Source organism: Chelonoidis abingdonii, chromosome 25 (genome assembly GCF_003597395.2).
Source record: "Chelonoidis abingdonii isolate Lonesome George chromosome 25, CheloAbing_2.0, whole genome shotgun sequence".
In the NCBI taxonomy this organism is placed as follows: Eukaryota; Metazoa; Chordata; order Testudines; family Testudinidae; genus Chelonoidis; species Chelonoidis abingdonii.
In genome coordinates this window covers 9,719,504-9,744,062 of record NC_133793.1, presented here as the reverse complement: position 1 = coordinate 9,744,062, position 24,559 = coordinate 9,719,504, and the positions used below count along the sequence as shown (strand labels likewise).

The 24,559-nt window shown below is 47.0% G+C and overlaps 2 protein-coding genes across 6 annotated transcripts in view; both read right to left on the bottom strand.

Moving 5' to 3' along the window:
- SH3BGRL3 (SH3 domain binding glutamate rich protein like 3) overlaps positions 1-239 on the bottom strand; it is a 4,799-nt gene extending 4,560 nt beyond the window's left edge. Inside the window, exon 1 of the mRNA XM_032802915.2 lies at positions 119-239. Coding sequence (XP_032658806.1) covers positions 119-166 — 48 coding nt within the window. The 5' untranslated portion in view covers positions 167-239. The remainder of the gene's footprint in view (positions 1-118) is intronic.
- A 5,293-nt stretch (positions 240-5,532) lies between these two features.
- CEP85 (centrosomal protein 85) lies at positions 5,533-23,706 on the bottom strand. 5 transcript variants are annotated; one of them, XM_032802885.2, is made up of 14 exons: positions 23,640-23,706; positions 20,767-20,839; positions 19,590-19,742; positions 15,885-16,603; positions 14,201-14,334; positions 13,227-13,344; positions 12,600-12,785; positions 11,035-11,187; positions 10,628-10,782; positions 9,881-10,001; positions 9,321-9,371; positions 9,123-9,230; positions 7,968-8,193; positions 5,533-7,375 (listed from the first exon to the last, which is right to left on the bottom strand). In XM_032802885.2, exons 2-14 carry the CDS (start codon positions 20,819-20,821, stop codon positions 7,212-7,214), a joined length of 2,343 nt encoding a protein of 780 aa, XP_032658776.1. In that variant the 5' UTR covers positions 20,822-20,839; positions 23,640-23,706; the 3' UTR covers positions 5,533-7,211. The 5 variants fall into 5 exon arrangements, with proteins under 5 accessions (XP_032658776.1, XP_032658779.1, XP_032658774.1 ...); XM_032802888.2 differs by having other exon boundaries at positions 7,114-7,375; positions 23,628-23,668; XM_032802883.2 differs by lacking the exon at positions 23,640-23,706 and adding an exon at positions 21,231-21,315 and having other exon boundaries at positions 7,114-7,375.
- Between the last annotated feature and the right edge of the window lie 853 nt (positions 23,707-24,559).

The following is a 24,559-nucleotide window of genomic DNA, read 5'->3' as shown; positions in this document are numbered from 1 at the left end:
CACGCCGCGCGAGGCGCGGCGGCGCGCAACGCCCTCTCGCCGTGCGAGCCCCTCTGCGGCGGGGCCGGGCAGCCCCGGGGGAGGCGCTGCAGCCGGCCCCGGCCCCGGCCCCGCTCACCTCCCTGGAGCCGGTCACCGAGGTGCTGTAGACTTTGAGGCCGGACATGGTGCTGGACTCGCGGCCGCTCCCTCTCCGCGTCTCCGCTCGGCCGCTGGCAGCCGCCTCCGCCCAGCATGTGACTGCGGGGACCAATGGGGCGGGCGGCGGCTTTTCCCCTCCCTCCTGCCCGGGGCCGAGCCGAGCCGAGCCGAGCCGCGCGGCCTGGCTCCCTGCAGACGGGCGGCCCGAGCCCTGGCCGGGTGTCCCGGTGCCCCGATCCCTGCCCCTCTGCTCTCCAGCGCCAGCCTGGTCCCCCCGCTGCTCGCCCAGGTAGAGGAGCCCGCAGAGCAGCGCTGGGCAGAGGCCCGCGCCCCCGAGCCTGGTGTTGGCGGCTCCCAGTGCCATAGTCCCGGGCCAAAATCCTCTCCCCGTGTATCCGCGAGAGGGGAAATGTTCAGAAATGGCATCAAATGAATGGGCTGGAGCGGGCTCCACCTTGACAGGACTCGTTCCTTGTGAGGGGGGTTCTGCGTGTGCACGTGGCAAAATAAGCCCTGGGGCCCCCCAGGTGGCACGGCCCTGTGGCTGCAAAAAGACCGGGAGTATCGTGCCCACCACATTTCTGAAGACTCACAGAAAGGAGGGGCTGGCAGAGACTTGAAAGGTCGTTTAATCCATCCCCCCATGCTGAGACAGGACCAAGCCCCCCCAGACCATCCCAGACAGGTGTTTGCCTAACCTGTTCTTCAAAACCTCCAGTGACAGAGATTTCACAACCTCATGCTAACCTAGTCCAGTCCCTAACTTGCCTTTAGAAAGTATTTTATAATATTTATCCACAAATCATCTCCCTTGCTGCAAACTAAGCTGGTTACTTCTCAACCTTCTTTCAGGGAGAACAATTGCTCCTCCTCTTTGTAACAGCCCTCAACATAACTGAAGACTTATCAGATCCCCTCCTTAATCTTCTTTTCTCCTGACTGAACATGCCCATTTTTTTTAACCAGGCCTCATAGATCAGGTTTATTAAACTTTTTCTAATGTTTGTTACTCTTCTCTGAACTCTTTCTTGTTTGTCCCCATCTTTCTTAAAGTGCAGCACACCAAATTGGACTCGGTCTGCTAGATGAGGTCTCAGCCATGCCCAACGGAGAAGAATATTTACCTCCTCTGTTTTACATACAACACTCCTGTTAATACACCCCAGAACAATATTTGCCTTTTTTATACCTGCATCATCTTATTGGCTCATATTAATTTGTGATCAACTATAATCCCAGCTCCGTTTCTGCAGTACCACCGGCTAGCCAGTTATTTCCCAGTTTCTAATTGTGCATTTGATTTTTCCTTTGTCAGTAACATCCTTTGCCCTTGTCTTTATTGAATTTTATCTTGTGAAATCCAGACCAATTCTCTAACCGGTCAAGGTCATTTTGAACATCCTCCAAAAGTACTTGCAACCTCTCCCAGTTTGGCATCATCTGTAAGTGTTATGTATGTACACGCCACTCCATTATCCAAGTCATTAATGAAGCGGACAAGCCTCCGAACCTGAGTGCCCAGGGTGATGATGTTGCAGCAACAAGGACTAATGTAACCCTAGGGGGTATAAACAAGAAAAATGAATAGGAGGAGGGAAGGTGATTTTTCCTCTGTTTAAGGCCTTGCTGAGGTGGATATTGCATCTAGTTCTGGTGTCTATGTTTTAACAAGGATGTTGAAAAATTGGAGAAGGCACAGAGTAGAGCTACAAAAATTATTCAAAGACTGACAAAAATGCTGTCTCCTCGAAGAGCTCAAGCTGTTTCGCTTATCAGAAAGAACACAGATGTGACTTGATTATGGTGTGCAGATACCTTCAAGGGGAGAAATAGTGGGTATTTATGAGCTCTTTAAGCTAACAGAAAAAGGCAGACCAAGAACCGGTGGCCGGAAGCTGAAACCAGACAAATTCAAATTAAAGCACAAAGCAACAGTGCCTAATTTTTTAACAGTGACGTTGATTAACCCTTGGAACAAACTCCCAAGGGAAGGGGTGGATGCTCCTTCTCTTGCTGTCTTCAAATCAAGAATGGATGCCATTCTAGATGTATTGTAGTCAAACAAGTTGTTGCTGGGCTCAGTACACGGGTAACTGGATTAAATTCTATAGTGGTATAGAAGAAGTCAGACTACGTGATCCAGTGGTTCCCTCTGAATCTGTGAAACCCTTTTAGTGGCCCAGCTACACATACACCTTTATCAAGGATTCCCCCTCCACATGGGAATTCGGCGCAGTAGTTGCTTACGTTAAGATTTACAGACCATAAAAACCTCTGCATGGACAGACAGACAACACCCAATTACGCAGGAAGTCGATGCACAGAAGGGAAGTTTCTTCATGAAGTTCTGCAGAAGCCATACAAATCCTGAGGGTGCTTAAATCTAGGTGTCACCAGCACTCAGCACTATGCACAACAGCCTCAATCCTCAGTTAATATTTTTGTTACAATAGTAACTTCTCTTACAATTTCAGCGTCAAAGTGAACCAGGGCAAAGGATCACATCAACTGAGTACATGTCCTTTCATTCACGGTGACTCTTACTCATCACATGTGTAGCTAAGTCCGAGCACTGAAAGATTCAAAAATTTGACCCTCAGCTATTTCCGTCAGATGTCTGTGCACAAGCAATTTGAAAGAAAACAAGATGCATTTGGGTGGATGCATCTCAAAGTGGTGATCTGCGTCTTTTGACATACCATTCACTGACTATTCAGCCAACAATGAAATGCCCCTACACCAGAAAAGTTGCCCTCGCTGTAGTCCTTCTCCATGTAACTTGAGTATAGTATTAATATTTAAAATGTTTTCTATTGAACTGATCAATATTTGAGTCATTAAAATTATTTGCATAAACAGTAGAGTTTGAGGGGGGAGGACTAGCTCAGTGGTTTGAGCATTGGCCTGCTAAACCCAGGGTTGTGAGCTCAGTCCTTGAGGGGGCCACTTAGGGATCTGGGGCAAAAAGAGGGAGATACTGTAGCCACAGGTCAGGTTCTCCAGATTCCACTGAAGTGCCCAAAACGAAGCTGCTGCTGTTTACTACCAACAAAATAAAAATGAGGGTAATACAGGTCAGACTAGAAATAAAAGCTCACAGCTCTGGGAGCGGCCTCTCCATCTCAAAACAACTGCCACAGGGATGTGTCCTTTGGGGCCGAACTGAGACATTGTCACGTACAGCCAGCCACAACCCAGCTCCTTATCAGAGAACCAAGCCCACTGCGGAAGTGGTCGGTGGGTGTATAAAAAGGAACTTCACGTCAGGAAGTGGCACGTCCTAGCTCTTTCAGAACAGTCTGGCCACTGGCTGATCTGAGACTTACTTGTCACATACAGCCAGTCAAATCCCAGCTCCCTGATGAAGTAGTTACTAATTGAAATTTGATCACACTGAAACATTTATTATATTTGTTGAATTTTCATCTCACTCAAGTAATTTTAACCTTTGAATAGGGAACTGGGAGCCACAGGGAACCTGGAACAAGGCACCACTTGTGCCTTGTGCCCAGATCACTCGCTCAGTTAGCACCCACCCTCCCCAAATCCCTATAACCTCCTCTGCTATCAGCCATTCCCAATGCTTGTCAAGGAAAAGTATCCTTGGGAGGCAGAGGTCCCCAGCCACAGCTTTCTGTTGTAATCACTCAAGCAGGCTCCCTTTAAGTTATGCAGCATTCTGGCCTCATGCCTCACCCCACATGAAGATAGTGGGCATCCTGCGAACTAGCACAGCAAAGCTACTGGCGCACACATCTGAGCACTCAGGGTATGCCATTACCTAGCTCAGAATGCCACAGAAGGGAGGTAGTAAGCACTGCAGTACTTTAACGAAAAATACTAGCAGTTGCAATCAAACTCTGTCCTCCTGGAGGCACGTGATTAAAAGGAAGGCACAGTTCTATGCCCAGTTTGAGCTGCTATTTGGATCTTAAATGCTGCATGGTCAGCTTGTACTTCCCTATACAAACAGAGTAGGAACTTCTAAAAAAAAGTCTTCTGCAACATATGTTGATGTGTTATTAGGTTACTGGTGAGAGTTGTTCTGCTTTCCATTGCCCTCAGTTTCCTTCATAGCCCTACATTCAAGGTTTTACTGTAAACAGTAGCTTGGATTTGTAACTCTATGCAGTGAAGAATCCTAGGGCTTGATTCATCATTGCATGGCAGCGAAACTCCGATTGATTTCAGTAGAGCAACTCTAGTTGCAACTGGAGTGACAAACAGATGAAGCAGAATATGGGGCTTGATTCCGAAGTCACAGTTTATAGCCGTAATGAAAGTGGTTTCAGTTCAACAAAGCACAAGCGTCATTAGGAACAATGCAGTGTTATGAAATACTATCAAATCCCCTCTCCCTCTGCCACATCCTTGAGAAGGAAAGTCATACACCGAATTGCTCTGCACAACAGGAACAAAGCAGCTTTATTTTATAATCAAAATAGTCAGTACAAACAACTGCGAAAGACAAATATTCATATAAATATACCTGTGCTTAACTGTACAAGAAAACACCAGGCCCAAGGCAGAAGTCAACTATTTAAACACGTCCTGCGTAAGCAATGAGACTAACCACAGTACATGGTTATTTTGGATACCTGGGTCTTGGGCGCTCTAGCCACCAAAGCTGGTGGATACCTGCTATAACTGAAGTTACTTTTTTTTTTTTTTTTTTTAATACAAACCTTTGCAAAAGGATTAAAATGAAGCTCGTTCTCTCTCTCTCTCTCACAGGCACAGTAATATGCTACCCGAGCGCCATGACACATAGGAGCCTATCACCTCTTTCCCCAAGGACAGAAATGCAGTGCCCTGCTCTGTATCAGCTTAAATACATAAGGGTTTCATTTCTTAAGACCTAGACTCTGGTTTCGCACCCATCATTCTGTGGGTGCCGCTGGGGACATGTAGCTATCTCCTCTCTTCTTCCCTGCATGCGTTTTGTGGGTATAAATGGAAAGGTAGGTGAGGCTGCTTTAGAAGTCAGGTGCTAAATGCAGGTTCCCTGGCAGGCTAACAGCAGCTCTGGTCACCAACATTTCCAGTTACCCAGCAACATTCATGTTGGATGCTGCTGGCCCTGTCGTGCCCGTAGTATTTCTCAATAGTCTGGGCAACTGACTTCAAGGAATTATCTTGGCCCACCTGTCTAAGTGACTCAGCAAGGGGGCTGGCTGGAGGCAGCACCTGTGGAGAGATGTCATGATTGTAACAGTGATCCATGTTATACCACCAGGCATCACACCAGATGCTCCAGGAAGGACAGAGTAGCTACACGGCAGGGACTACGCCAGCTAACAAGCCACCCATCAGATACTTTCTGATCTTAGCCATGGGTAGCATATTAGCCAGGTGGTTTCCAGAACAAACACTGGGCTAGCCAGATTTCACAAACAGATTTTATTGGTTTCAATGAAGTCTGACAAAAAAGCACCAGGAACAGCATCTTCACAGAACTGGGGATCAGCACCAAAAGAAGGATGGAAACCTACACCAGCCAAATGTTAACGTGTCAACAGGGTTTTCATCTGACTGAACTGACTTAGCTTCTGACCCAGCCAGTGGATTTCATTAGCCTCTTAGTCCTTTTCCAACTAAGCAGACGTTTAGTACTTCAGAGTCACCCCTAAGACTGAGAGCTGACAAAATATAATGGAAAAGAATTTTCATTTGCTTATTTTGACATCACTACACTCACAGGGTGCAGCTGCAGCTCACGTTCACAAAACCAAGCAAGCTTTAATCTAGTTAGTTCAGGAACTGGAGCAGTAAAGCTGTGGCCGAGCAGGCTGTATGTGCAAACACGGAATCCTGGGTAATTACTTGCGGCTCGAGCGTACCCTGCTGCAATTTCACTGCTCTGGTCCTGAGCTAGCTTTAATTAGCAGGTGTATCTACAGGAGTGGCAATGGCTCCCTGTGACTGCACTGCAGACATAAGGGGGTCACCACACTGCAGGACTTTTGGGGAAACCCTGTTCACATCCCAGACAGCAGCACACTGAGGATACCCCATGCAATGATTCTGAACGTCAGATTGTCATTTCTCCCACTGAACATCTACAGGGAGGCAGCAAGTGTTTGTGCAAGAACACTGCTGCAGGCCTGCAAAGGTTCTCTGCTGCTTGCAGCGAGCTGGCCTGCCAGGCAGAGTGTACGTATGCCTAACGCTGCTGCAGGGATTGGCTTACGGCTATAAAGGAAGCGAGGAGAAAGACTAGTTCCTCCACCCCACCAGCAGATGCATTAGGGATGAAGTTAAGTAGGCAGGAAATTTCTCTAGAGGATTAAGGCACTTCAGCAGCAGTCCACATTCAGAGCATCATTAGAGGGATAAAATCCTAAGGCCTCATCAAGACTAGCATTTTCAGAACCCAGTTTTAGCATCATCTTTTTTCCAGCCTGTTGGCTACTGAAAGACGTCAGTTGCCTATACCTGAGCAATGCAGACCTGGTTACCCGAATGACCACACACTATTTATCCGGGCCAGAACCATATACATGGTTGTTGCGGATAAGCCTGCAACACTGTACTTCTAGGTACAACTGAACAGTGCTATGGCATAGCAGCTTGTCTATAAACTCCACAGACTTCCTCTGAACACTTTTGTGCAATCAGTAAGGCCAGAATATTCAGAAGGAATCTGCTTGGATAGTTTATTTACCAGAAAGGACAGAGGCCATGGCATCCGCTTCCTTTTCATGTCAGTTTGAATCCTTGTGTTTCCATGTTCAGTATTTGACATACGTGGAAGATTACTAGTAACTCACCCACCAGATCGAATCAGCAACTGCACCAAATCCAACATAACACTTTCCAAAGGATCCAAGTTGCTGCAAAGTCTGATGAACACCAAAGATCCTAAATAGTTCCAGTTAGGCAATCAGCATCTGAATGACCTTGACATCAGAATCCCCGATTTCCTCTCTGGATAAGCATCAGCATCTTAGTACCTTGGAACTGAGATAAGGTGCTTGATAGTTTTTTCCATTACATGGGCTCTAATCTCCTCAGGTTTTCAAGTGTTCATTTCCAGTTGTTCCTATGCTATCCTGGGGAGAGCTGATCCATCACTGCGTGATGCAGTTGTCCCCCATATCCTGTGCATATCTGTCAGATATTGCAGTCCGTAAGTCCTCGATCTCTTTGTGAAGCTGTTTCACCTCCATCAGTTTCTTTGCAAGCATGTCTGGGTTCAGCAAGTCATCCTTCTCCTTAACTGAAGATTGCACTGCTGTATAGTTAGAGAATGAAATCACATCAGACACACAGTCCTGAACAGGAGTCATCCATTAGTGAATACATCAATTTACACTAGGCAAAATTATCCACAGTACATGGCATTACTTAAACACCCAACAGATAAGTACAGGGAATTCAAATCTTTAAAGCCTATGAATCAGAGATCTGAACAGAACGACAGAGCAGAGAGGCAGGCTGGCTTTTCAGACTTTTCAGTGTTCTTAAACCCAGGAGGAGAACATTCTATCTACAGTATAAACCAGATGTCCCCAAACTGTAGGGTGCCCCCTCCCCCCGGGGGGCATGGAGAAATGTTCGGGCGGTGTGGGGGGCAGTGGACGGGCTCAGCCTGGGGATGGGGAGAGAGCACCACCCAGCCTTACTCTGCCTTGACCCCTGCCCTAAGCCAGAACTCCACTCCCAGCCCTGCTTCCTGCCCAGGTTCGGGTGGAGAGGGGGAGTGTGACCCTGAAAAAAAACATTTGGGGACCACAGATATAAACAAATTATTCTATTCCACCCAGTGCATGAACCAAAGGCCCCTACACACACTCGGAAATTCCATCACTCCCTTGTATACTTACTGTGAATGCCCAGGAGCAGGGAAAGGTTGGGATCTTTGCCCTGTGCTCTTTGAGTCACAATGCTGTAGACAGACTGCAAATCCTGTAGGCAGCTGGCCAGTTCACTATGTAACTCGTGGGCGAGATGTGCTGTCCCAGCAGGAAGCGGTTGGTTCATCTCTACCTGCTGGAGGTGCTCCTGTAGGGTCAAATTCTTCTCAATCAGATCCTGGTTCTGCACTGAAAGCTGAACAAACAAAAGTAATGTTAGCTAAGTCCTAACTATGTCAGCTAAGCCATCTGATTCTAATGGCCCCTCAGCGTGGAGCAGTCTTACAGACCGTTGTTGCATTTGTGTGTTTGCGTACTGTACAGACACTGCTCTCTGAATCAGGAGGTTTTCTTTTCACAGGATTGGAACTCTGTGTCTTGCCGGCACGGGTATATACTTTTAGCAGTGTAGATACTTGGTGGTGGAGACCAGAAGGATGGGTTTATATTAAGAATCCCTCTGGATTCAAACCCAACTTGAACAGTTTAAAGGTTAAATTTTGGGCCCAAACACCACAACACCAGGTTTTTTTAAATAGGAGCCAGCTTCTCTCAAAAGGGAAGAATATAAAAATCAAACAGGACCGAAAGCGCCTTAAGTCTGGATAATAATGCAGTGGCTTCCAACAGATGCCTGTGCTCTTTCCCGCTTCTCTTTGCCCAACTTGATGCAGGGTGAATTCTCCTTCAGGAGACGCACTCAGTACTTGGGTCACTTTAAGACATCAGCTGGAATTCAACCTAGACTCTTTCACTCAGGGCTTATGAAGCGCTGGTATATGAAGCGCTGGTATATAGCTGTGGTGAATAAGGCTTCTTTACTGCACCCTGGTGGCCACGTCAGTAACTACAATGACAATCCACACTAAACTGGGAGTTGGGGAGACAAGCTGCGGCCAGCCAGATCTCAAGCATTACAAAAGCAACAACTAGGTGGAGAGATGGATGAAAAAGAGAACTCATGGTTCTAAAATAGAGACAAGGGAACCCCTTTCTAGAGCACAGTCAGGGCAGCTAGCAGACTCTGACAAGATGCAGTGAAGGAGGAACCAGCAACTGCACGTCCTACAAGACAGTTCATTGTTCATTCAGCTACTGTGTTCATGCACAAACTCCATTTCTGACCTCTTTCACAGCCGTGCGTAGCTGCTGCAGTGCGTTTTCTCTTCGCGTCGCCTCCTCCTTCAGAGCCTGACTTGTCCCCTCTTCCTGAGACACCTGTTCTTCCAGGCTCTGGAGCAGACCCAGGAAGAGAAGTTAGTTCATCATATCTTATAATCGATGCTCCAGAGTTCCCAGACCTTCAGCATTCACACCTCTCACCTTTATTCGTGAAGACAACTGCTCCATCTTCTTCTGCTGTTTTTCCACAATCTGAAATCAAAAGCAGATGCATTTAAGAGCTGAACATGCCCAAACATACTCAGTAATACCACTTGGGATTCTTCCTTTGATCAAATAGCTACAAATCAGTTTTTAATCACTTTAAATTACAGCCTGGTTTGTAAAGTGCTTTGAGATTTTCTAGTGGAAGGTGCTAGTAGGAATAGCCATTATGTACTAAGAGTGGAGAAGCTGCATTCTTGAGGTTCCCCCTCCCCACCTCCTTCCTTTTCTGGATTCTTCAGTTTCTCATCGCTTTGATGTTTAAGTGACTACTACAGAATTGTATAGTTTTCACACCAAGAATGGCTATCAGACCCCTCCAGGCTTGGCATGCTGAGAACTACTAGTGCATAGCACTTGTAAAGTACATGATAAAAGTTTGAATGTTAAACTTGAACCTCTGTTTTAATGCCTGATGTGGAACAGTCCAAGGAAGGAGAGAAATCTGAGTCAGTGTGGAGTAGTCTCACCCATGTCTGAATTGTATATTCAGTTACCTTCCTGAGACAATCACAGTCCTTCTGCAGAGAATCATTTTCTGATTTCAGTTTCTCCACCTCCTGGACAGGTGACCCTCTGCCTGCACTCTTCACACACTGCTGCACCCTATCCTGCAAGCTAAGATAAACAGCTCATCAAATGAACCGGCAAATACAAGAAATTTCAACATAATGTGGCAGTGGTTCTCTTTTAAAAGAAACAATAGGAGAAACTGATATCCTCTGCCACAGAACAGATACAGACGGGAAAAGCTTTTTCCACTGCCCTGTCAATGTTCCTCCATGTGACCTGAGCTGATTTACTTCTAAGGAATAGAGGGGGGCGATCAGCCTCCATGACCCAGTCAACCTTGCCCTCTTTGCTGAGGCTGTCACAATGGGATGCTCAATTGTAGCATGTGTGATATAGACACATATCCAGTGGGAACTGGTTCGAGTCCACAAGCTGGTTTCACATAGCTCCAGTAGCCTATGATGACCTGGAGCAGAAAGGCATCATGCATTTCCCTGAGCCATACCTCCATTTTGGAACAGCCACAAGTTATGGTCATTCAATTTTATCTAGAATTTACATTCGAGCACAATATCCAGAGACGCAATACAAGCCCCGTTCAGAACTACATTGCAGCAGAAAGATGTGGTCTAGCGTATTCCACTTCTCTGTTCTCAGTGCTCAGGATTCTAGAGCTACCAGCCTTCGCTACTAGGCAGAAGTCAGGCTCGCCTTCATCTTTAGGGCTTTACCTGTGCACAGTGGAAAGCAACTCCAGTTCTTTGTGTTTGTGTGTTTCTAGCTGCATCTCCTGCTCTCTGCAGGCAGCCCGGACATCTCCAAGCTCTCTTTTCAGCGCTGTCACAGTTTCCCGCAGAGCAGAACTCTTCAGTTCCGATTCCTTTAACTGGAACAGAGAACACTGCTCAGCACTCTAGCTAAGTCTAGAGATCCTTAGCCATGTGCCACATTCGGCCTAGTACTTGACAGGGATTTCTATCATCGACGTGGCAATTTACAGCCATAGCTCAGAACGTCTCTCTCTCAGAAGGACAGATTGCAATTCTACTAGCCTAGTGTGTGGATAATTGGCAGCAGTAAATTGTGGCATCCAGGCTAATGCCTCAAACTCAGCACTATACAGAGGATGTCATTTTACCTGCTGATTCTGTTTCTGATGATCCTCTAGTGTTGGCAGATCAGCCAGGTAGCGCTCCAGGGTCTCAATTCTCTGCTGTCTCTCCCGGTTTTGCTCAGACTCCTTTTGGCATTTCTTTTTCAGACTGTTAATATGTTTGTCTCTTCCCTTTATCTGCATGAAGAGACATTTGAAGGTTTGATTTGCTTATGTTATAATTTCCATGCGTGTGTGTGTGTCTGTCTCTCTCTCCAGCTTGTCTAACGAAGCATTTTTGCAGCACCCATCACCAAGATATCAAATTGCCGCATCTCAGCAGCTTTTCTTTTCACTGTTATTTGACAGTGAACTTCATCCATTGGAAGTTATATGCTAGTTATCTGGTCAGCACATGAGCTCCTAGGCCACCTTCTGTAATTGCAGGTTTTATTGCTGGTGAACCCAAACAAAGAACAGTTTCTGTACTCAAAGAAAGGATGAGCAAATACGCTTGGAATTTAAAAGTTATCTAGTGCTTCACACACACACTTATAAGATGCTGCACACAATTAATAATACAGTTAAAATTCTGAAATATAAAAATAAATTAATGACATCACATTGCTTGGCTTTAGATACATACACACACACACACAATTTAAACAGCCCTCGGATTCTTAGCAAGTTGCACATAAGGTTCTTAGTGTCGCAATGGGTGGGTGCTCTTGTCCTCTGAGCTCTCGTCAAATAATCAGACGAACCCGAGATGCCACTTTGACTGAACAAACCTCTAGTGCAGCAATGTAAGGAAGTTTCCCACTTTAGGAAAGCTATTGGGCTCACCTAAACCCACTCCCCACAAACTGCAGAACTATGTATCATTTGTTTTTAGAACTGTAAATAGGATCGTTCCCTGTAAACGTAGTAAGGATGAATAGGGCTGAGAAGAACAAGAGAAGAGTACAAGGCAAGAATGGACCAGGCAATTCTACTCACGGTGTGACATTTATATTCCAGAATGCACAAGAAAAATAAGTAACAGTTTAGCCTCAAAACACAACATTTTATTAATTAAGCCAAGAATCATTCCCCACTGAATAGATCGTTTCAACGTATTTAAGTGCCGAGTGTGATCCATGTGACACAAACATGGATCCATAAGTCAGACTTTACCTCGAACAGGGGAAGGACTTATGTCAAAAGAGGGAGTCCAACCTATTTCTTGTACTAATTCTTAAATTCTCCTTCACAATGAAGCCTTAATTATACTGATTTGCTAATTATAATTAAGAGGGGGTCTAGACAAGTCACTGATGATACAGTGATACACACTGAAGAAAATTAAGGGGCAAAAGAAAGGTCCCTCCAGATGTTTCTTTGCTTCCTTTTGAAAGCAAGTTGCTCCCAGCTACAGCCTGATAGTGGCTGAGGTTTCTCTTTGCTTGGGTGCTGCTAGAGAAGAGACCAGGCCCAATGGCTCCACACAACAGGTGGTGGTGCCAGGAATGGCTCCTCGGGCCAATGCCAGTCACTGGGCCAATACCCCCCTTGAGGGGGGGAAATAAAAAAAGTGTATTGCCACAATTCTAGAGGACTGACAGTCATACCCTCTCTTCTTGTTTCTTCAGTTCCTCCACATGCTTCTGCACGGTCTCCTTCAGTGTCTCCCGGATCAGCTTCACATCCAGCTCTGAAGCAGCCAGCTTCTTCTCCAGTTCAATCTTTTCCTTACTGAGGGATTCAGTCTTCTCAGTAAACTGTGCTCGCAAGAACGAGTTCTCCCGCTGCAGCTCCTGCCAACAAAGACACCCAGCAACCAGCATAAGCGTTCCCATTGTCCACTAAACCCACCTGTTAAAAACATAACAGACCCTATTCTCCAGAACAGCGGTTACAACTCTGATATATTATCCACCCTTCACAGCTCCCAAAGATCTTTACAGCAACTCTTATGCACCTGCAAAATCAGCTCACACACTGCTTGGCTGGTGCTGTTGGCCACCGACATTAGTAGCATGACCACTGCGGTTTCTTCAGAAATCAAAGGCTCTAAATGTCAAGACCACAGAAAAAACCAGGTGGGCCAGATGAACTGGCACCAGAACACACACCTAGAATGGACTGTTACCTTGCCCACCCCTCCTATGCAGAAATAACCTGCTAAAACAAGCACCCTGCAGCAAGTGGATTTAGTGCATGCTATTTTCAATGGACTTCTTGCTGTTCCTACTTACCTGCATTCTCAACATGCAAATATCTCCATAGGGGGCAGTACAGCTAAGAAGAGCACTGTGAACCTGCAGCTCACTCTCCCGCACTTTCTGCTCCAACTGCGAGATGTGCTGCCTCTGCCTGCAAAAAAAAAAAAAAAAAAAATCCTTCTCAAACATACCGCATAGTTGTTGCCCTAACCAAGAGGACAATGCACTCTGCCAGCTATGTAAACCCAGTACAGTCAAAAAAACACACATCTCCTCAGTCAGAGCTGGCCATCATGACAAAAAACACAACTACATAGCTTAAAAATAGCCGGCAAAGGAATAGCAATTTTTAAAGACTTGAAAGCGTTTTTGTCAAAAACATGCTTGTTTTTCACACTAAAAATTCGAGTTTTGTCTGCCCTGCAAGTTTCTACAGTGACTGGAGAATTTACTGGTGAAATTGCACATGTCAGAAGAGTCAAGCTGAACAAATGACCTGGGTAGGGATTTTTAGTCCAAATGTTTAAAACTTCATGTGTGTTAGCACCTGACATCAATAGTCAGTAAGCACTTTGGAGAAAAGAGAGATTTGTTAAAGACTCACCAGCCCAAAATAAACAGCCCTGAGATCCCATAGAGGTCCCTCCAGCAAAACTAGGAAGAGCAGACTTGGCATTCCAAATGTATCTCATGTAAACAAACAGGAGAACACATTTTAAAAGCTTTTAGCTCTTCTTTCTCCACTACAAAGCACGGAAAAAGCACAAATGCAGTTTTTAAAAATCCTTTGCAGATCCTCTAAGTTAGCCACTGCTGCTAAGGAATAACCTGTCTCACTTCCTCACTATTCACTTCCATGGGAATCGTTCTGAAATCTCATGGAAGAAAAGGCATTTCTTCAAATGTTTTCTTACAATTACCATGTTATTTGTTAGTGTCAGTAAAAACCAACAGGATAACACATTTCTTTTTTTCCCCTTATCGCTCTTTCCTGAAATACCTCCTACCTGTCAATGAGGATCTCTTTTTCCTTAAGTAAATTCTCACTGGTGTTCAGGATACTGACCCATTGGGCTGGATCGGTGGAGTGCAGTGAGGTTGCATACATTGAAGGTTGGTGGCAAGCAGCTCCATTTTGTAACTGGAAAAGAGAGAGAGAAAGAAGGAAGGTGAGGCTTAGGTTTCACAGAAGGTAATTGCAACATTGCTGGGGCTATTTTGTACCCTGTGTGCTCATCTGGCATGTGAGCACGCAGAAAGTTCATCTAGTACAGAGCTATTTCAGCCTGTGTCTGGGCTCCGGGAACAAGTAATTTTGGCTGAGCTCAGGCAATGAGTTTATTAAATAATTTTAGACCGCTGTGCTGTGTCACAGGAGGCCATTAGTTTCTAATATTGCTACCCACCAACTGCTCACTAAACAAATGGCTCCCCTCCAGTGAAAGACTGATATTTTCATAAAAATCTACTTAAAATTGTTCCATAAGTCTAGATATGGAGCGAGGTTAGTCTGCTAGTTGAAATACTGATAACCACCGCCTTCTATCTGCATACATTTCCCCTGCACTTCCCATCAGAAAGGGTAATCACCACCTGATTTAAACTGTTGTGACACAGAAATGCTACACATCACAGCCCGCAGGCCGTATCCGGCTTGCTGCTTCATTTCGTCCGGCCGGCAGCAAGTCTCTGGGTCGCAGGCTTGAAGCCTTGAGCTGTGGTGCCCCCCTGCAGGGCTGGAGCCGCAAGCACTGGCTCGCTAGGTTGCCAGAAGTCCCGTCGGCTTCACGCAGCTCCCGGCATGTCCCTGTGGCCCCTGGGAGCAGGAGCAATCAGGGAAGCTCCGCACGCTGCCACCAGCGCCGGCTCTGCAGCTCCCATTGGCCAGGAACCACGGCTATTGGGAGCTGCAGGGGCGGTGCCTGAGGGCAGCAGGCACCATGCAGAGATCCCTAGCCCCAGCAGGCAAGGAACCTGCCTTAGCCTGACTGCACTACCTGTGCCGCCTGAGGTAAGCGCTGCTCGGAGTCTGCACCCCGAACCCCCTGCCCCAGGTCGGAACCCCCTCCTGCACCCTAACTTCCTCCCAGACCCTGTACCCTGACCTGCACCCCAAACTTCTGCCCCAGCCCACACTCCAAACCTCTTGGCGCCTGCCTGGAGCCCCCTCCTGCACCACAGGCTCAACACTACAGCCCACACCCCCAGCTGGAGCCCTCACCTCCTCCCGCACCCAAACCCTCTGTCCCAGCCCAGAGCCCCCTCCCACACCCTGAACCCCTCATTTATGCCCCCACCCAGGAACCTAGAGCAAGCCCTGAGCCTCTGTGCCCTCCCCCTCCCTGGGCTGGAGCCTCGAGTGCTGGCCTGCCCACTGCGGGGGGGAGCCCCGAGCCTCCATATTCCTCAACAGGGCTGTGTGTGGCCCGTCACTGATTTTTTCTGTGGATCAGTGGTCCCTGATAGGAAAAAAAGGTTACATTTCAGTGATGTGAGGAATGACACATGTATATGTAGATAGTTTTGAGATAATTTGTATAAAAATGTGTAATAGAAGCACAAGACTCCCCCCTGCCCTCCCTTACTGCATTAGTCAGGAATTGTGGTTACATTACATATAACTCCGAGAGAGGTGGAGAGGGAAGGAGAAAGCGATTTCAAAAGTTTTTTTGTAAGTGGATCTTTTTCTACCTGCATCTGTTCTACTTGCAACCGTATGTTGTCCAGCTGCTGCCTCCAAGCACTGAGTTCACAGGCCCTCTGATGTGGATGCAAAGTGCAAGGCTCCTGCCTCCACACCTGAGACTGAGCTGCCATAGGTTTCGAAAAGACGTTATTGGGCTGAAATCCTAATGGCATCTGTCTGCTCCCAGTGGGCCATGTACCGTTTCGTGGCTCACAGGCTTCACTGCCCCCTGTTGCTGGTTTAGTCTCCGGCAACACTTTGTAAGACTCCTTTCCTCTGTAAGTGGAAATCAAGCTTGGATCCTGGAATTTGTGGGCCGAGTCAGCGTACAGCGTATCCAGCAAAACAGATTGATTAAGGGTCGGCTCAACGGCAGGCGTGTCAAACTTTCGAGTGTCTTCCGCTCTCAGATGATCAGAAATAGGAAACCAGGACTGCTCAAAACCATTTTCCCCAGAAGTCCCGTAGAGATGCAAGAGATTCACTTGAGAGGATTTCGCAGCAGTAAAATCTACACTTCTTGTCAGCCCTCCATTTTCAGTGGATGATCTTGGGATGGTTGGTTTGGATGAAACTGGTGCATTCTGCAAAGAGCTTGGCTCACCTGTTGAGTAGAGCATGGAGGGTGAAGTACCCAACGTAGAAGGCATGACATGGGCTGTAGGGATGGTCACTTGGGTTTTGATGGGCTGAAACGAGGAACTGCTACTGGAATTGCAAAATTCTAGGGAAAGAATTTCAGGGAGTTAGAATTAAAGCAACACTTTTCAATTACAAGACAATTGTCACCTTTTCTTATCCTACTAGGAACGTTTCCTACGGTTGAGGGGCTGGGGGAGACCATACACAGCAGCAGGACAAGGGCACACTTGCACAATTGTTTTTTCCTTTATTAAAAGTTCCAGGAGTCCCATGATATTTATCGGCCAGAGTAAACTGCAAAAGGGCAACAACTGCTATCATTCATCCTAGATTATTACATTTTGGCATTCAAATTCTTTAATCAAAACTTATTGATAAACGTATCTGTCTAGTCACTTAGAAATAAATCCTGAAATTGAGTAAAAAGCTGAAACTTACTCAAGAACTGAAAACTGAGACCTTGGTAACATTCTGCTCGTCCCACAGCACAGCGGCTCTGCACTGTAACCAAAAGCAATAGGAGCCTTTGCTAAGCCCATGATAAGCTGGAACACACAGCACAGAGCCCTTGACCTTAGAACTCCCCTGGAACATGGCAACAAAACCAGCCGTTCCTAGAACTCAAAGTAATGGCTCTGTCCCACAGTCACAGGAAATGAGACGAAGTGCAGATCCGTCATCTCACACAGCTACCAAACCTGACTGCATGGAACTCTGAAGTTATTCTTAGTAACTCTCAGGTTTCAACAGAGCAACAACAGGAGCTCAACTGGGCAAACACTGAATAGCCTTCTTTTCCAATGTGTTGATTTTTCCCCTTCCTCATATATTCGGGCACCAATTTCATGTTTCCTCGGGCTAGCCTGTTTTCTCAATGCATTGGCATAAAGCCCATCCAATGCGCTATTTCTCTAGCCCAGCTTTGGGACACCGAGCTCGCATTCCCACATGTTTTTAACATCAGAGTGTTGCTATGAGAAGGAATGAAGTCACAATTTTAAAGTATCTGGAATAAGGAACTATGCAGGACCCTGTCAAACGTCTCAAGCTATATAGAAGATGTGAATATGAAGGAACGTCATCTCTCAATGTTAACAAATGGGGGGAAGGAAACCCCTGCAGATATCAGCTCCACCTACGACTCCTTCAAAGAGAAAGCAGCCCTCCAAATAGACAAGAATACACGTTTCAAACAGACCAAGGAGAGTCAGTGCCGATTTCTTCTCTTAAGTCTCCTAAACTTAGATTGCAGCATCATGGTCAGGAGCTATTGAGTTCCAGCCACTAGCAGTGGACGCCACTGGGAATGAATCAGTCCCTTGGAGCGTGGGAATGGTCACCAGTCAGTGGCATCTTACAACAGGTGCGCTGATTTTAAAAGTCAAAATATGATTCTACTAACTATCAGTATAGCAAGCTCAATCTGAGCTCTTCGGAGAAGGGACATTGTCTTGCTGTATGTTTGTGGTGTTATCGACACCACCACCCCACTTTGAGGTGCAACTGGAAATTTTCCTGTGCTGAGAAAAACTAGATGGGGAACCTCAAGGTGCAGGCATACAATACTTTGAAAAAATTATTTAAGAGCACCTTGATCTTGATTCTTGTGTTGTTAGAAAATATGGCAAGCTTCAAATGGTACCATACACCTGAGGATGATTGGGAAAGTGAACAAGACGTGTTCCTTCTAAGAAGCAATACAAGTAAACCCTTCTTATTTGTGACTGAAAGAAGCTTCAGATTAACAAGTAGTGTTCTGCGCCAGTGGTTCTCAATCTTTCCAGGCTCTTGTACCCGTCTTGCATACGCCAAGTTTCACCTCCACTTAAAAAACTACTTGCTAACAAACTCAGACATCAAAATACAAATGTATCACAGCACACTATTACTGAAAAATTGCTTACTTTCTCATTCTGTCTGTATGACATTTTAGTTTGTACTGTCTTCACTAGTGCTTTTTATGTAGCCTGTTATAAAACTAGGCAAAGATCTAGATGCGTTGATGTACCTCCTGGAAGGGCTCTGCATACCCCCCGTTGAGAACCACTGTCCTACGCAAGCCTCACTACTGCCTCAGACCACACACACAAGAGTTTGTCTCATCTAGCACAAGGGAAGGTAGAGTTTCCTATATTGCTGTAGAGTACATTACTTGCATATAATTAAAAAAGTCAACATGATGCTGTGGAAGTGTAGAAGCCTGAATTCAAACAACAGGACAAAAAGTGGATCCGCTTATAGTTAAAAGTCAATGACAACAGTTTCTCTCCCCCATTAAAAAGCAAAAACATGATTATTGCCCCATTGATATCAATGTCACTCCCCCATGCTCTTAAAGTCATGGCCTTCTTGGGAAGCCTTGTGCTGCAAGAACTCCAAGCTAACAATCCCCTAGTTAGGACTGGATGCAATATGCAAAGTGACCTCGCAGAATGCATCTCACTACACAATCAAAATAGTCAAGTCTAGATCACCAAGAACTATTACACAAAAATTCTCTTGTTCTGTTTGCAGCTCAAGAGCCAAAATATACCAGTCTATCCATTTTAATAAACTGACCATAATTCTTACAAGATACAGGTAGAGAGGAATATTGAGGCAATAGTTTTGTCCAGCATATTGTGGAGAGTGAGATCCTCACACGCTTTCTGTTGGAAAGTATATTAATATGAAGCAGAGGCTGAAGGTCAACAGCTCAAGGTGCTCAGAATCCTTGTGCATCTTCAAGATTATTAATCTACCTCTGTCAAAAGTCATTTTAATTGACAAACTTGTAACTACAATTGAAGCTAGAAATCGTAATCCAGTTTGGCTCATCACCTTTCAAGCTTCAGATAAGATAATGAGTCTCTCAACCAATATACATTTGTTTACATTTTAGGTTACAAAACTGATGGCTAAGTGTGAAAGTATATAATATTCTCACTGCAGAATGTGTCATCTTCCCCTCCATTTCATGTGCTAGGGCTGTTTCTGTATCGGGAGGTTCTTGACACTTGGTTTATGTTGTAAGAAGAACTAGAAAAAATTCTGCAGCGTTACTGTAAGGATCAGACATTCAGACTCACCCTCTGTGCTGTCTGAGCAAGAGGTCCCGATTGCCGTATCCCCACTGTCAGCCATACTTGAACAGTGACCAAAGCGACTCTGGAACTTCACAGACAGAGTTGGGGTTTTCCAGTTGGTTTCCAAAGAACAGCTCTTTTGACCTGTAGTAGAGTCTGGAAAAGAGTCACACTGTGGGCATATATATAATTCAGAGCTCTACCTATCAGTATTACACTGAGAGTGTATTCCCCAAACATCAACCTTTAGATTCTACACTGATGGAAAAATATCCCCAGCCTGTTCCACCTGCTCTGAGATATTTGCCAGTGAAGGAGACTGAAAGGTAATAAATGAACAAGATGACTTTGCAGCTGATTTCAAAGAAATCAAGTTTCAGATTTATTTATAGGAGACTGCAAATGGAAGAGACTTGTTAAACCCATCCTTATCCTTGCCCCTGCTGGGGTAAATGGAGGAAATATTAGAAATTAATTTTACCAACACGCCAATTTAATTTATCAAATGGAGTTTGAACTTTTGGTTACAAAATCGTTCTTCCAGTTTAATTTAAAAATTCATTAAAAAAAAACAGAAGTGGATCTCTCCAGAATGATCAGCAAGTCAACTGCTTGAGAATCAGGATTAAGCTGTATTCACGCATTTCCTTACTGTGTGGATACGAATTGTTCTTTGTTTGATTCCTCTGAAATGTTGCTGCTTGTGAAATCTCTTTCCTTATGGCAAATCTTCTAGCAATAAGCACAGAGGACCTAAACCAAGTCAGCAAGGGATGAAAGGACACCACTATGGAAGATAAGAATGCAATGCATATCTCACTGGTATCACTATGCATGTGCTCCAACACTGAAGAGGCAGCAGAGTGACAGTGTTTGCATACAGAAGTACAGAGATAATACTGGTGATGGGAAAGATGCTTTGCAATATTATCATGCTATGAACTCCCCCTTTGTTGGATTTGAAGAGAGGCTGGTGTATGTGTAAGTGACTATCTGTCCCCGGACACTCATGCAATTGTTTTGCAGGCACAGGATATTAACAGATCAAATAAATGTTTTAAGATTTTATTTTTCATAAAAAGCTTTTCGTAAATAAGCCACCTCCTGGATTTCATAAGGAATCTCCCACCAGGATATGGCAGGAGTATGACTCTTAAGGAAAACAATTCATAATTCAAACCTGTTGGACTGGTCTGCTGGAACCTCAGGTCTGGGCATTTCTCAAGGGTGGCCATCACAGCTATTCCAGTCAACTATAAAATTAAAGCAACAGAACCATATTTTAAATCAGCATAATCCAATCCATTTTTGCCACTGGCCAAGCAAGTATACAAATCCCACACTGACATAAATACTACAGCTACTCCTTGCTAAAGGAAACATTTCTCTTTAATACCGTGTTTCACATTTAATTAGCACCTCTTTTCCTGTATAGAACAGCAGTTAACACTTCAAGAAGTGCAACTATTCTGAATTAACACATTTTTCAGAAATGGAAAATGTTCTGATTTGTAACACTCAAAGTGCTCAGCATAAAACCTGGCCACGTGTTATACTATCTCGGTTATTTATAGGACATCAGCCACCATAGTATCTAGGTATTTGTTCTATATCTATAATGATTCAAAATTTCCTTTTACAAACCTCAGCACTTAGCCAGTTCATTTCTGCCCCTCTGAAGATTACTTTATGCAGCTACACCCAGAAACCTGGTCAGTCAGTCATAAGGGATGTTACACCATCAGCGATGATCACTGCTCTATCCAGAGCTTTGGTTGACTTTATTGTATATGAAATCATCTCAAACACATGAATCTCCTGCCCAGAGCATGACTATAATATCTAGCATTTGCAAACTTCTTCGTTATCAAATTCAAGCTCTCAGTTCCTTCAACCCTGTGAAATAGTAACTCTCTATTATCCAGTCCTTGCAGGTCCTACTTAATTAAAGTAAATTTTGCTATCCAAAGTCCTCATGGAAAATATTTCTATTTTGAAAACAAAGAGATAATGATTTGGCAGCAGTCACATGGTGAGACAGTAGGGAATGCAATGAGATATGGGGAGAAGAAAAAAGAAGTGGAGTTCCATTCTGAGCAAAGAGAAACAAAACCTTGGTTAACTCAGGTTAATGGATTATGTGTATGGCTCTACCAAATTCAAGGTCCATTCTGGTCAATTTCACAGTCATAGGATTTGAAAATTAGTCAATTTAATCTTTTCAGATGTTTACAACTGATACTTCAGTGTTGTAATCATGAGGATCCTGACCAGAAAGGGGGTCAGGGAGGGGTCACAAATCTGTTCAGTGTGAGGGAGGAATGTGGGGTGGGGGGTGTCATGGGATTGCTACCCTCACCTCTGCACTGTCAGCAGCCCCAGACCTTCCTGCAGCCAGCTCCCAGAGATGGAGGTGGGTCTGATCTCCTCTGTGCTGCTGGGAACACCCCAGCTGGGGGCTCCTAGCTGTAAGTTGGGGAGTGATAGATAAAATAATTCATGCTGTGCTTGTGGAATGATTCTATGACCTGCTTTCATAACCTATGTCAAACATTGCTAAGTACTTTGGTCAAAAAGAACAATGTGGAATGTTTACAGTGTATCAATAGGCAAATAGACCTATGTACAGGCAAAGGGAATACCTACGTACCCCACGTCTGCAAACCCCTGGAAAATATGCTGTGTCAGTGTGGTCTGATATGACGTAAATAATGGTATATATATGTACTAACTGCTATGCCTCGGGGTGTCACTCCTCTGGCATTAGTCGGGGAGGGCACCCGCCCAGCTGGTCGTCTAATAAAGGTCTGTATAAAACTCTGGCTTGTTCTTTGTGCCTCCTTGGGGTAACTGGCTAGCTCCGGGGAGCACGAGCCCATTTGGCTAACAGGAGGGACAGGACTTGCTCTTCCCCTGAACAGATGCTCTGGGAGAGGGATGGGTGATCAGACCCCGCTCAGGGAATCTCCCCCAGCTGCAGGGCACTCCCAGCAGCAAACGGGAGATCAGACCTATCTCCACCTCTGGCAATCTCCTGCAGCTGCAGGAAGCCCTGGGGCTGCTATGCAGGCCAGGTACCCAGAAGTGGCTGTGCAGGGGAAGAGTAAATCTCATCGCTCCCCAGCCCGGATTGGATTAGTAGCTGGAGAAATGGTAGGAGCCCCAGCTGGGGCACCCCAGCCCTGCCCCTCCCCTCCAATTTCGCAGAAGGAGTCTGATTTCACATCTGAGACACGTTTTTTCATGGTCGTGAATTTGGTAGGGCTCCAATTATGTGTTTTGACTAAGGTCTTTGGTCATTTATCGCAGCTGACTGACATTAGGCCAGTCTCTAGCAGCCCTCAGGCCCAGCAGCAACTAGCCAGAGCAGCCAGCCCAGGTCCTGCCTCATGCTGAAGAGTGCAGGAGATACGAAGGGATGGAAACAACCTTAAAATCCCTCAGCCTGTCTCGCCCCCACCCCGCGCGGGGGCAGCACGGCTGCTACTGCTTTAAACCACCGGCCTGGAGCCGCCAGCCCAGATCGGGGCGGGTAGGAGTCAGGGGGAGCAGATTCACCCGGAGAGGGGGGCAGCCCCTCGCGCAGGAAGCGGGGGGGGCGGGGGGAGCTGAGGGGCAGGGTTGGGGGAGGGACGGGTCGGAGGTGATGGCGGGTGTAGCCGGTGGAGTGCGGCAATGTGGGAGGGGTTAATCCCCGGGGAGAGCGGCGGGGATCGGGGCGTATCCAGGGGCAGGGTCGGAGCTAGGCGGCGGGGGGAGGGGTCAGGCTGCGCCCCCGGGGGGCGGCCCGGCGGTGGGGTGTGGGGGGGCGCGGGGGGTGGGTGGGTGGGAGGGGGGGGGGGGGGGGTGGGGCGCGGAAAGGGAGGGCGCCCCCGGGGGGCGGCCCGGCGGTGGGGTGTGGGGGGGCGCGGGGGGTGGGTGGGTGGGAGGGGGGGGGGGGGGGGGGAGGGCGGGCCCCGGGGGGCCATGCCCGGGCGGGGGGGGTGTCACACGAGCCCGGGGAATGTCAGTTACCAGCGGGGGGGGACAGAGGGAGTTCACCCGCCCCCTCACCTGGCTCCGCGCGGCTCTCGAGCTCCGCCTGTCTCGCGGCGCCGACGCGTCGGCGACCGTTACAGCCGGGCCGGGGGCGTGGACACCAGGCTAGCTAGCCTCGCCCCCGCACCGCGCCCAGCCTATCCGGAGCGTCGGATCCGCCTCGTGCCCTCCCAGCCCCTCGCCATTGGCCCGCAGGATCCGCTCCCCGCCCAAGAGACGTAAACTCCGCCTTCCCGCTGGGGACGCGGAATAACGGCAGCGCATCAGGGAGAAATGTCTGCCATAGCGACCCGTAAGGAGAGGAGGCGGGGCCTAGGGCTGCCTTCCCATTGCCCCGCCCCCTTCCCAGCCGTCGCCCGCGCCTAGCCCGCCCCTGCCCCTTCGCCTCTCAAACTCCAGGTCCCACCCGCAGCCTCTGCCCCGCCCCCTCAATAGGCCCCTCCCCCTTGCAGCCCCACGTGGCGTTTCCTGGGCTGGCCCAGGCCCCACCCTCGTGACCTGGGGGCCAGGCACAGCTGCGGGTTTTGCACCAGTGCTGGAGGCTCCTCAACATCTGTTCCCTGCCCTCCTGCCCCGCCCCCCCCGACGTAAAACATCCGCACTGCCCGCTCCCATAGCCCAATGCAGGGGTTGGGCCCCCAAAGAAACTCAGCCTCACAACCCAGGCCTTACCTACACTTGAAACGCTGCAGCAGGGCCACTGCGTGACCCCCACCCACCTCCACAGGAGGAGGTCTCCCAGCCATCCCCCTGAGAGGCGGTACCTGGGCCCATGGAAGAATTCTGCTGCTGCCCTAGTGCTGGCTACACTGCAGCTCTGGTCAGCTTAACAACAGCGCGCAGGCATGTGGACGTTTCACACCGCTGAGCGACGTAGCTGGGTCGATCTCACATTTTAGTGTAGACCAGGCCTAGATCTCTACAAATACACTGGG